Source organism: Symphodus melops, assembly GCF_947650265.1.
Source record: "Symphodus melops genome assembly, chromosome: 8".
NCBI lineage: Eukaryota > Metazoa > Chordata > Actinopteri > Labriformes > Labridae > Symphodus > Symphodus melops.
This window is the reverse complement of record NC_136698.1, coordinates 23,312,018-23,324,335: the sequence shown is the minus strand read 5'-3', so window position 1 is coordinate 23,324,335 and position 12,318 is coordinate 23,312,018. Positions and strand designations below refer to the sequence as shown.

At 42.8% G+C, this 12,318-nt stretch overlaps 1 protein-coding gene across 3 annotated transcripts in view; it reads left to right on the top strand.

Moving 5' to 3' along the window:
- Positions 1–317: 317 nt before the first annotated feature.
- btbd8 (BTB domain containing 8) overlaps positions 318–12,318 on the top strand; it is a 30,067-nt gene continuing 18,066 nt past the window's right edge. The window contains exons 1-7 of one of the 3 annotated variants that reach the window (XM_079350094.1): positions 318–529; positions 1,695–1,809; positions 3,855–4,034; positions 6,580–6,704; positions 7,063–7,174; positions 10,952–11,041; positions 11,765–11,845. In XM_079350094.1, the coding sequence (XP_079206220.1) occupies positions 1,706–1,809; positions 3,855–4,034; positions 6,580–6,704; positions 7,063–7,174; positions 10,952–11,041; positions 11,765–11,845 (692 nt within the window). In that variant the 5' untranslated portion in view covers positions 318–529; positions 1,695–1,705. The other 2 variants (XM_079350093.1, XM_079350095.1) reach the window with 2 other exon arrangements.

The window sequence follows — 12,318 nt, the reverse complement described above, 5'->3', positions numbered from 1 at the left end:
ATCATTTAGGTCAGTGTGAATTCGAAAAGTGTCAAAAAAAACATTTTGCTTTGTCTTAATTATTACGGTTACTGTAAAGGTGATGACGAATCTTTCTCAATATACAAATCTATATAACTGTAACATACTAGTATGCCATTTTACATGGTAAAAGACTTTTATGAAGAAGATCATTAATATATTTACATGGAAATTAAAATGTAGGCTACTTGATCAGATCAAGGAATAAACAAGAGTATTTTTATTTATTTAAGTTGATCTTTGAGACCACCAGAGGGCGCCTGTTTCACACAACATTTTCTTTATCCCGCAGTGAAAAGTGTTAGTTTGCCATGTTTATTTATGAGTTTCGAAGCGGAGCTCCTCAAAGTCTTATTTGAGGACACGGCGCCTTCAGGTCTTCTTGCACTGCGCAACTGACGCAGTTCTTCCGCTTCCGGGGTTTGACATCACGTCCACACCTTGTCTATTTTGCGAACCGTGCCTTGGTGAGTGGCCACAGCGTGCAGCAGTGATGTCAACAACATCGGTCAGTGGGTCAGCCCCTTCGAGACACTAATCTGATTCATTTATGTTCGTTACCGACAACTTTACATGCAGAAAATCATCGGTTGGGTTTCATATCAACAGGTCGATATTTGTCCACCGACATTCAGCTATCTGAGGTTTGAATGGATAGGTAATGTCCAATGGTTAGCTAGCACTAGCATGCTAGCGGCGAGAGGAAAAATGAGGACAGTGTTGTTCAGTAGTCTGCAGTGACCAGCAGGGAAACAGGAATTACAGATGTAACACAGGTATGTGTATGTGAAAGTGTGGGTGAGTCTGGCTCAGTTTGAAGAAGAACTGCTTGTAAAATTGAAACTTATTTGAAATAAGAGAGAGAAAGTGGTTCTACTGAGTGATGCTGTCAGTGGTCTGTAAGCCTGGATGCTGACTCTTCGTAAGGTAAGCAGGTCAAGTATTCAATAGGCTTTTGAAGCTAACATTGTCACAACAGTGTAAAGATATATATATGCTTCGTCATGTAACTAATGATTGAGTTTGTACCGGGTGGTCAATGCGCTCTTTATTGTCTCAATGGGTTTAAAAGAGTCTGTGTTAAATGAATGTGTGAAGTCACGTGACGTTTCTGTTCTTTATTTCATATATAGACAATAGTTTAAACAAACAAAGACACACCAGTGTGGATATTATGCGATAACTGTAAAATATTAAAGCACACGTTTTATTCACATACTACCATATAGTGTTAAAGCTGTGTTAAACAGTATCTACACTCTGATTGGTTGAGCAGTTTGATAACTTGCTGGAGCATTTTGTGTTAATTGCAATTTTGTCAGTTGACCTGTCTCACACTTCGTCCTCAAAATGTTTAGACTGTTAGTAGCTCAGTTTTTAGGGATTTGGGAACTGAAGGGTTGTCGGTTCAGAATATAGGAGTTGGTCTGGTCACTTCTCGAGCACTGCCAAGGTGCCATTGAGCCGGGCTCAGAGGTGCCCCCCCCCCCACTCTGACTCTCCATTAAGCATGTCCACAGGTTGTGTATGTGCATGTATGGGGCTCTACAATAACAAGGGACAACGTTTTTTTTCCCTCAAGTATTAATAAAGTATATGTAAAGTATAGTCCTAAAGGTGTAAAGTATAAAGTAAAAATGGCAGCACATGTTTCTGCTTTGTCTGTGTTTTAGAGAACATAACAATGATCCCCACCGAGGCTGCGAGAGAGTTCCAGGTCAAAGAGCGAAGAAACAAGGAGCAGTTGAAGAGATGTTTATCTTCAGCTTTGTCTGCAGACCTCAACGGGTGAGTAAGAAATGCTTCTGTGCAATGAACTGCAGAGTTACTGAAGAGTTATCGCTCTAACTGCAGTGTAAGAACACTGTAGCTAAAACAATACAGGGCTGCTGGAAACAATCATGGATTTAGTGATCTCCTGAGGGTCAGGTGATCTTTTTTACAGCTTAATTTTATGGCTTGTGAAGGGAATGGTTATTGTATAGACATCTTGTGGCTGTGGGGCAATAAGAACAGCAGCATCCATAAAAAGAGGCAAAGGTTTAAAAAGTTGTTTATAACCACACTGTGTCAGCCCTTGGTGGATCTTTGTCCCGTCAGTGTGAGAACAAGTTATGACCAAACTTATGGCATTAAAAGGTCACGTATTATCCATTATTATTATTATAAGTCTCAGAGCTCCAAAACATGTTATAAATCCACTCCTGTCCTGTATTTGATCATGCCTATAAACCCCTCAATTTCAGCCCTTCTCACAACAGTCAGCTGTGTCTCTGTAAGAGGATGTTGCCCTGCCACTTCATACTCTGTGCTTATGTTGGATAGGCGGACTAAAGGTCAGGAAACGCTGGAAGCACTCATTTTCATTTCTTTTAAAACAGTGTAGTTCAGGTTTTTCTGCTTTGTTTAATTTCAAAACTTTTAGAACAGCACTGTGCAAATTAATGTCATTTCTCCCTCACTGACCAATCAAAATCGAGATGGGGCTTGACATACAGCATCAGCTTTGTCCAGAACAATAACGGAGGAAATGCTCGTCTCACTCGTCTCTGCGAGGGTACAATTTCCATCTGTAGAGCTGCTGCTGATGCCAGGACTCCTTTGCATTGTTTTCATGTTGTCCTGGTGATATTTCCTGAGCTAAAGTAAATATTAAGCACAGAGTTATTAAAACACACCTAACGGACATGTTTGAGGGAAGCAGTGGTTGACTCAGAATTTAGCAACAATGAGCGCTGTCGAGGAGCGCTATGAAAAAGAGGTCGTTAGCGCTGTCTGTGGAAACAAAACACCTAGCTGTGGGCGTGTCACCCACCTGGGGGAGGAGTTACTGCCCTTTGTAATGTCATGAGGGGAAAATCTCCAAATGCCCTGTTTGAGCACACATTCTGAAAAGTGGAGCAGGCAAAAGACAGAGAAGATAGACTTGAGTTTGTAAACGATCTCGGGACACCTTGGTAAAGCATCTCACATCGTATATGACCTTCACATTCTGCACAGGTATAAACTTGCAAGCAAATGTTGTTAACCATCCACAACCTTTCGCCAGTCTTCCCACTGTAGAAAAGAAATGGCATGCAATCGCAACAATTCAACACAAGTTAATGGATTTTTTTGTGAAGCATATACTGTACATTGAATTACTGATGATAAAAAGGATTTGAGAAAATGTGGGCTCTTAATCACAAAATAAACCCAAGGATTTATGGAATTTCACATTCTTTGATAATGGTATTAGAAAAGCAAAGGCCGTAGTATTTCCTCGCTTAATGGGATCAAGGGATCTAGAATGTAAAACCTGGCACAGAGCAAAGTTACAGTAAAGTTTCCCCCGTGATGACTGGGGGCTCACATGGATTTGAGCAGTTTCATTGGGTTTGAGTGGACAGAGATGTGAGTCTCCTCCTCGCACGAGTGGATCATCAATCCAGCCACTTCTCATCAGAGTTGTACAGTAATGGACACCGTACTGGGATTTGAACTATACTGCCCAATTAGCCTCAAGCTGACTGATTTCTGGGTCACTCAGTTCAGACCCGACAGAGATAAGTAATGATGGTGAAGAAGACATGGACTGCCTCAGGACTGTGCTTGTGTTACTTTGAAGTGGAAAAACTAGGACGTCAGACTCGTCTTTGAATCTCATGGTTCATGGATGTTTCTCTACAGGGCCTTTGTTTGCTCTCTATTTTCTATGTAGGCTATGAAATCTACCTTTAATGTGAACATTGGGCCATCTCGGCTGAAAAAAAAAATCATTTTATTCTATTTTTTTTCTCTCTCATATCATTTATGAAAGGGGAATCGTCAGGTGTTTTAATATCTCTTCCCAGGTTGCTGCAGGAAGAGCTGGAGGCCGATGTTTCTCTGTTTGGTGCCTCGGGCTCCCTTCGAGCACACAGAGCTGTACTGTTGGCCAGAGTGCCGCACCTTCTTCGAGGACACACGCACAAAGATCCCGCCATCATTCATCTGCCTGACCACGAGCTGTCGGGGCTGAAAGATTTCCTCCGGTGAGCATTGGGTTCCATTACAGCGCTTATATTCAATCGCTGGTATACTAATGAAGGTGTCACTTTTTTTTTTTTTTTTAAACCTCAGTCTTGTTTTATCTACCTTTCGGTCATAATGACTCATTGGTCAAAAAAGTTTTTGAAAGTGACCACTTTGGGGGGGATGTAACTTCACTTTTCAGGGCTCAAACCTGGCACAGCGTCACTTGTATTCTAGCGCTGCATTAAACCGTCGTGGTGAAGAGAGGAGCTCTCCATTTACCTGTCAATCTACGCTCCAACTCTCACCTGTGCTCACGAGCTGTGAGTACTGAATGAGATCTCGGATACAAGCGGCCGAATGGCTGGCCTCAGACTTAGAGTTCAGGTGAGGAACTCGGACATCTGACGGGAGCTTGGAGTTTAGCCGCTGCACCGTCGCATAGAAAGGATCCAGCTGAGGTAGTCTGGGTGTCTGATTAAGATGCCTCCTGCTCATCTCACGGGCACGTCCAGCTGGAAGGAGGGATTATATATCCCGTCTGGCCAGGGAACGCCTTGGGATCCCTCAGGAGGAGCTGGAGAACGTTGCTGGGGACAGTTGGACATCTGGGGCAACTTGCTTAGCCTGTTGCCACGGTGACCCAGCCCAGATAAAGAGAAGATAATGGATAAACTCCCCATCAGAGAACATCCACACAGTGTGCTTGATTTGGCTTTTCTGAGCACAAAGTAAAACAGCTGTAAGCCACATGGCTTTCAGAAAGCGTCTGGACTTGGCTGACAAACGATTGTTTCCTGTCTTGATTGGCTGTTGTGATTGTGTAACTGTGTCGTGACGTGTCTCAGCTAATTCTGTAAAACACCAAAGCCATCATTTTATATTCCATTTCATAAAGCCTTGTAAAAGGAGCTGTTGAGCAGCCTCTGCTGAGCTCTGCGAGCTAAATATGTCTATCTTTTGTCAGTTGAGACAGGGGGGGTTTAAGAAAGTGATGTAATGCCTCTTTCAGCTTAAGAAAGCAATCTTACCTCATAAAGAGGTCGGATCAGGAGAAATCCTTTCTGTAATGTTTAAAGATGAAACACTGATGCTGTGTGAGTTGCATCAACAAGCCCTTCACTTGATGTGTAAAGTAGTCAGATTAGTTTAGCTACAGTCGTTACAATCCCTCCTCAGGCTGCTGGCTGAAGGGACAAAACCATTTAAATGTTTAAGTCTTATAAAATCCAAAATCTGTTAAATCTGTCCCGCTTAAAAATACTCACAACCCTCCTTTCAAAGCTTCTTTTCATACCACTCACTAGTTTCAAATGAAGAGTGCTTTCTAGGACAGACGTCAAGTCACATCATTTATCTGCTGCTTCCAGTCTTACACTTCCACTGCTCACTGACAGAGGGCGCCACATGCTCCATTTGTAATCGGCATGGATTTACTGGCGTCTGTGTGTTTCAGGGAGCATTGCACTCACAGGTCAGATTGGAATCCAGATCGCCCGCTTGGAGGACTACAGCCTCCATACATGGGGCGCACACACGAACCACAAGTTAATTATATCTGATTTAATTTTCTATATAGTGCCAGATCAAAAATTGAAGTCATATTAGGATACCCTTCCAATAGAACACCCACCCAAAGCGACCAGGAGGGAACACTGGAGGCTGTGCAGTGTGAGCTCTTGCAGTGCAAATGTCTTTGATCCACTGATTTGAGTCTCATTAGCAGTTTATAATTAGGACGAGATGAAAGAGCTGTCCTTGTGTGATTACACTAACATAGAGCCTACAAGTTTCTGCAAAGCTTTAAATGAAAAGAAAAAAACACCCAGGATTGAGTCGTTAACACACTCACATGCATCCTTTTAAAAAAGGATTTATGGGTGGACCAAACATTTCTGGGAACTTTTAGAAGAGGATCTACAATCCACTAAGGACTTTAGGGTCTAATCCTGGAACAATCAAATCTCTCTGAAGTCTTACATTTTTTATACAAAAATTCAAAATAGAACTGTCTTGTCAGCCAGATTTTGTGTAAGAGCTTCTAGAATTTATGTCTCTTACTCACCTAATGAGGATTAATAAATCACGTTTAATCCAAGGTTAAAGGTAGGGTAGGTCATTTCCTCCAGATCCACTTTATAAGATTTTGGTAGAAATTGTCTTTAGGTCCTGACAGTAATTAATAACTCAGGTGTTCTGAAAAAGAAACATCTGTCATGTGTAGCAGTTCTAAACTCATAAAAACTTTGACCAATGTCGACACTTGGGACATGTTTATGGCTCTAGGGCATGTACAGTAAGGGGGGGCGTGGCCTTTGAGGGAGCACAGAGAGTAGGGGGTGGGTGAATTCTAGATTTGCAAAGCCCCCTTGAACATGCAGCTTGTACATACTGTAGACACTTCCTGAAACTTTTCACTGGGTCAGTGCAGTAAAGTTTGCGAAGTTCAGGCTCTGCCCGCTTTGACGCCGGTGTCACGGAGCATTAAATTAGACGCTAATGTAAAGAGGTGTGTGAAAGGCCGACTTTTAATTAACCTTATATGCCTTCTCTCTCTCTCTCCAGGCGAGTATACACAGCAGAGCAGAGCACGCGTTCTGCTCAAATCCTCCCAGACGTGGAGGGCTCAGTGCCAGAAATCATTCTGTCTGCTCCTGACGCAGCAGACCTTCACAGCTCCACTGACTCAGGTAAACAAATCAGCATGTTTCTCTGTGGAGGGTTGTTCTGGGTTATTTGGCTGCTCAGCTGTCCCCTCCTCCCCTTTCATCACATCATGTTATCTTAGCCTTAATCCACTTTGGAGCTAATCACAATTGGATCCCTGATGTTGTTGTTGTTGTTGTTGTAGTGGAAGGCTTATTACTACATGGTCATGCTATGGATAAAGCTGGGATTTAACACTGTTAACCTTAATGTCCTGTATTCTGTCAAGTGGTTCAGTGAGTTCCCTCAGCTTTTTTTGCACAAACACAAATACCTACGTTATCTGTTATCAATTTCCCTCCTTTCTGCCTCAATTATACGTCTCAACTCCGGATCCTTCAGATGGTCTCGAGCCAGCCTCAGGCCTCGGAGCGGACTTGCTGGATCTATACCAGAGAGGAGAACAGTGTGACATCACCATCCAAGTAGCAGAGCAGGTCTTCTCCTGCCACAGGTAGAGCTATTTATAGAAAGCACTCAACCCCCTGATTCACATCTGGAGTCAAAAAGCACAGTCTGCAGTCACCATAGGGGGGAAATGCAGAGCGGGAGCATTTCAGTAAATTCAAACACGAACAGAGGTTTCAGAGGACTCGTGAGTGGTCATTCAGTCATGCATAGGTAGTAGTAGCAGCTCGTTGCAGTAACCATGGAGACAGGTTTTTCCCAGCTCATGCTCAGGGGAGCAGGCAGTCAGCGAGTGCTGGTCAAAGAGCAGGAGCAGTGTAACGGCTCAGTGTTAGCTCATCTCGTCTCTACATTTGCTTTATTTTGAATCAAAGCTGAATGGTACACGTATCGTTTTCACGTCACAATTGCGATATGCGCAACAATCATATTGCAGGAGGTGCGATAACAATAGTGGCCTCTCGCACGCCATGCTGCTCCCTTTCTGCTGTTTGATCTGACACAGACTGCCACAGATTTACTTTCAACGTCTCTCTGAAATCACCATCAGTGGTCACAGGACCGACCGGGGTGCACGCAGTCTGTGTGTCCCAGCATGGCATGTCATGAGGCAAATGCTGATTTACTAAAGATGGATGGAAAATGAGAGTATCCTGCTACGAGGTCTCTGCTCATTAATGCTCAGGACTTATAGTGTATACAGACCATCAACAGAGCGGATGCTAATCTTTTACTTGTGGCACCTTAAGCACACTGAGTGAGTCACGGGCAGCTACAGACAGTGAGCTGTCATTTCATCAGCAGTCACAAAGCTGTTAACTAGAGTTTAAGAGTCAAAGAGATGAAGGTGTTTTAATGAAACAATTAAAGGGATTTTTTTAGTCATATTTTTCCATCAGTCTCATTTTGTAAAATAAATTGTGAAAGAATTGTATCGTGAACCCAGTATCGTAAATCGTATCGCGAGCCACAAGTTTGTTTTTGTCAAGCTTATGATAAAATACGTAGGGCTGAGTAATATATCGAGTTTTTAAGATATATCGATATATTTTCAAACAAGCTAAAGGGTAAGACAATATTACTAATATGGATATAGTTTATGTTGCATTAACATAACTTCACACTCGTCTCCTGTAGAGCTGCCAGTTCACCTATTTCTCATCTATCTCTCCTCTCTCTCTTCTCTCTCTCTCTCTCTCTCTCTCTCTCTCTCTCTCTCTCTCTCTCTCTCTCTCTCTCTCTCTCTCTCTCTCTCTCTCTCTCTCTCTCTCTCTCTCTCTCTCTCTCTTTTGTGATGCAGAAGATTTATTAAAATAAGTACATTATTTTCATGTTCATGTTGAACTTGTGCAACTGCCTGTTAATATGAGACATATTGATATATTTTGAGTGTCGCCATTCAGCCAAAAAATATCAAGACATGAGTTTTGGTCCATGACGCCCAGCCCTAAAAGCCCCTGCGTGCGTGCGTGCCAGTCGCTGTTAGAGGACTACACGAGGGTTTCATAATTTTTCTGAAAATAATCCAGGGAAATATTTTGTAGCTAAGGCCAAGTAGGCCTGATGTTCTGACATCATTGAAGTAGGCCTATGTGTACCCAAATGGACATGTATGTATATTGTTTTTATCATTATTTGGGGAAATAAACACAGTTTATGTCCATCTACACAGGCACTGATAAAGTTTGCTGCGAGTATGAAATCTGCTGCAACGCTCATTTTGAAAAGCCAAGTTAATAGTCTGTGACTCTTCTTCTGAAAAGCTGTAAGCAGAACCTAAATTGTAAACTCTAAGACCCTGGAGCACAGAGAGAGAGCTGATCCGGCACGGCAGGAAGAAAGGCGTACCTGATAAAGTGTCAGGTGAGCGTATATCGCAGAAAGAAAGAATATCATTAAATCCTACTATGAATCAGTTCTTTTGGAAAAACAATCCACTTCTTCCGTAATACTCAGTCTCACATAAAATAAATGCATCCTGTAAAAATAGCATCAGGGCTCAGCAAGATAAAGATGAAGAGTTTGAGACCATGCTTAAAAAAAAAGAAGAATGTTTTCATTTCATTTGGATTAAAAGGAGAGCTCCCATTGTTCATATTAACACAAGCAGAGAAAGCTCTGCAGAAAGGTCAAACATCCACACAGCAGCATGTGTGAGCGCTACTAAGAGTGAGGAGGTCGTTCCCTAACAGGACACTGAAATAATCTGAAGTGGATTTTGTTTTGCAGTGTGAATTTGGACACTTTTTTTAAATCTAACATCCCAAAAAAGTTACCCAGCGACGTGAATGTCGAGATCAACACGATTTTTTTTTAAAGCCTTTATTATAGAGGAGGAACGTGGATAGGGTCAGAAACCAGAGAGGGAGAGTGGGGGAAGACGTGGGAGGGGAGCCACAGGCTGGATACGAACCCGGGCCGTCCATGCGAGGACTATAGATTCAGTACGTGGGGATGCGCGCACTGCCACTGTGCCCCCAAATCATTTGATATTGTTAGTTCAATACAGTGTGAAAAAGCCAGTGTTTTAAATCACTTTAAGCTATATTCAAAAAAAGGTCTGTGTCAGAAAAGCAGGTAAAATCCCAGCTGTCATTGGCGTGAGGCAGGAAACAACCTGGATGGTTCCCCACCAATCACAGGGCTGACATGTGGAGACACACTAACAATAACACCCAGGGTTTACACCTAACACGCATGTCTTTAGACTGTGGGAGGAAGCCAGAGTATGAGGAAAGAACGGTGAGAACATGCAAACTCCAAACAGAGAGGCTGATGTCCAACCAGGGACTCAAACCAAAAACCTCCTCTCTGTGAGGCAGCAGCACTGACCACTGCACCACTGTGCATGTTCTTACCGACACATTCTAACATTATTAATCATGCACTGCCATGACATATAAGCAACTGTTCTGTAAAACGGTTTTGTTGGAAGAATTCAGGATTGATCAAATCAAAAGGTCGAGGCTGGGACTTGTCATTATGAAGTTGCTGCTACAGAGTTTTAGCAACCATCTACAGAAAGACTTTGATATGCATTTTTAGATCAAGCAGGCCTTTTTCTATCTTACTTCTGGCTACAAAATCCCAAAGAGAAACAAAACAAAATCAACAGCGGCGTCCCACAATACCTTCAGATTTCCCTCCCCCATCTGTGGCTCTGAGCCTCGGGCCTGCTGGTTCATTCTGCTGAATTAATGCTTTAAAACATTTAGGTCACTAATATATTACTCTTAAGTTTTTTCCTTAAACAGCTGGACACTTAAATGTTTTAGTGCCCATCTGTTTTCTAAAATGTTCCTCTAACAGGAAATTAATTTGCAGGAGGTTATTTTTAGCTTCAGATTATTAATCCATCATTCTGGCTGCAGGACAGCCTGTGTTGGATTGAATAAATAAACACTGTCTTATTCATGGCTTCATGTGCATTAGTGTTGTTTATTGCTGTGTGTTCCTTCAGTCCTGGGGCATTGATGGAGCTCTGTGACATCGAGCTATTAGATGTATAAGGCTTCAGATTCACACAGTGCTTGGAGTCATTGTTGGTTTTTGGTCTTTTTAAGAGATTTTTCAGCCTAATCCTTAAAGGGAGCTGATTAAATACTACCAACACCTCAGTGGCACTTCATTTCCATATCAGTAAATATCTTAAAAAGGCCAGGGAGAATAAAAATGCAATCTCCCGAGAATACAGAACACACACTGTAATTTTAGTCTCCTTGCTTTAGAGCCACTGAAATAAAGAGGCACACTAGATGACATGTGAATTATTAAAGTGCTGGGTGAATCTGACATGCAACTGTCTGCTTTACTGGGTTTCTAGGGCGATCCTGTGTGCACGGTCTCAGTACTTCAGAGCCATGCTGAGTGGGAGTTGGATGGAGAGCTCCAGACAGTGCATCACTCTGCAAGGGTAAGACTTGGTGCATCAGCATCATCTAGGAGCAAGTCACGTGGACCGTGTGATAGACCTCCTCATCCTGGCCTGACAACTGCACATTTCATCTCCGAACAATACAGCTGGATTCCTGCATACGCTGCATTCATTATTCATGCCTCTCAACAGAGGTGACTCTGTAAAGTAAAAGGGCTTTCACACAATGCCATTTGTTATTTTCACACACAAACACACACACAGCCTAGCACACACTGCTAGGACTCTCAAAAGACTCACAGAGATTTCCACCAGGCAGGTTTTTTTGTCATCTCTCAGCGAGGCACAGAAATGTCTCCCGTTGAAGAGTCCACACCTCCCCACTACGTCTCTTTTTCAGCCGTAGAAGCAAATGAAGCCCGCTTTTCCCTCCAGGGAGAGACAGCGTGTTACTCTCCTCAGCGGTGCTGATCTGAGGGTAACGGGGGAAGACACTGCTGTCAGAATGGGAAGCGGCTGCATTGACGTGCAGGGGGAAATCCTGTGAAGCGGCCCTCAGGGCTGCAGTGGCACGCGTCCAGTGCTGCATGATATATAGATTTAGTCCGCAGCATTCATAGTTGTGTTTGCGTTCATTACAGCAGATCTATGCAATGCAACAAATGCATTTACAGTCTGTGCCTCGACTAGTGGTAAGAATATAGACTGGAACAATTCAGTATTAAATATTTTGTAAAACAATGATGTTGTTAACCGTTTCAGCTTAGGGCCGGACGAGATGGAGATCCTGCTTCAGTTCATGTACGGGGCCATTGTGGATCTTCCACATGGAGCAAGTGCCAGGTATTGTATGAACAGAATGAGCGATATAGATGGCTTTAAAACGTTTTTTAAAGTTATTTTATGGGCCTCTCTTGCCATCATTAACTCGGACAGCTGAATCAAAGACGGGAAATTATGAGAGGAGAGAGCGGGGGATGACGTGCAGCGAAGGGCTGAAGTCGGATTTGAACCCACTGCTGCTGCAACAAAGACTAAAGCCTCTGCACATGGGGCATGAGACATAACCACAAGAGTATGCCCCCCCCCCTTGAAAACTTTAGTCCTACTTAATGCTTGAAAGAGTTTCAAAGAGTTTCTTTTTTTACGATTTGGTGCCACAAAAGCAAATTCCAAATAACTTCTTTCCAACATCTTTCGTCACCTTTATCTGTTATCCATTGATCAACAATGCTTTTCTCAGCTCACTGAAAATTCATTTCCAGATCAAGATGGGACTGTTACACCTCTGTAACGCCTCATCGCTGTGCACACGT